The sequence below is a fragment of the Microtus ochrogaster genome, unplaced genomic scaffold (genome assembly GCF_000317375.1).
Source record: "Microtus ochrogaster isolate Prairie Vole_2 unplaced genomic scaffold, MicOch1.0 UNK1, whole genome shotgun sequence".
Classification (NCBI taxonomy): Eukaryota; Metazoa; Chordata; class Mammalia; order Rodentia; family Cricetidae; genus Microtus; species Microtus ochrogaster.
This window is the reverse complement of record NW_004949099.1, coordinates 6,841,982-6,842,644: the sequence shown is the minus strand read 5'-3', so window position 1 is coordinate 6,842,644 and position 663 is coordinate 6,841,982. Positions and strand designations below refer to the sequence as shown.

The window sequence follows — 663 nt, the reverse complement described above, 5'->3', positions numbered from 1 at the left end:
TCCTTTTCTCAATAAAAAAAGTAAAAAAATAAAAAAAAAACCTTGAAAGTCTCGTCCAAGCAGGTATTCATTCATTTATTCTCCCTTTCATTTTGTCATTCAGACAGACAAGTGCGGAAAGCACATCCCTGTGTCAGGGATAAAGCTGTCAGATACCTAGATAGAAACAGCCCATGACTAGGGATTTTGCCACTTTAACAGCTGGCTAGCTAAGTCATCAAATAGCTGCAAGAAAAAGAGTGTGAAGCTGTGTAAGGCTTCATCTCACCCCAGCCCATTTGTCTCTTGCAGTGCACCAAGACCTGCGGTGAAGGCTCCCGGTACCGACAGGTGGTGTGCATAGCGGAGGACCAAAGCGAGGTGCATAGTGCGCACTGTGACCCAGACCAGCGGCCTCCAGACCATGAGAGCTGCAGTCTGCAACCCTGCGAGTATGTGTGGATCACAGGAGAATGGTCTGAGGTATGGTCCTGGGGAATGAGGGACTTGGTCTAGGCGCTGATGCCTTCAAGTGCCAGCAGAAAGCTATGCATAGGGATGTATCTTGAGGCTGGGGAGAAAACTGTGTGAAGTGTGTAGTAATAGGAGCGGCGGGCTGCGTCCCGGCACCCGGCCGCCCACATGGCTAGCTCTACCCGAAATAATTACACGGACACTGTGTTC

At 49.6% G+C, this 663-nt stretch overlaps 1 protein-coding gene across 1 annotated transcript in view; it reads left to right on the top strand.

Moving 5' to 3' along the window:
* Adamts9 (ADAM metallopeptidase with thrombospondin type 1 motif 9) overlaps positions 1-663 on the top strand; it is a 168,257-nt gene that overhangs the window by 135,663 nt on the left and 31,931 nt on the right. Inside the window, exon 31 of the mRNA XM_005364905.3 lies at positions 292-462. Coding sequence (XP_005364962.1) covers positions 292-462 — 171 coding nt within the window. The remainder of the gene's footprint in view (positions 1-291; positions 463-663) is intronic.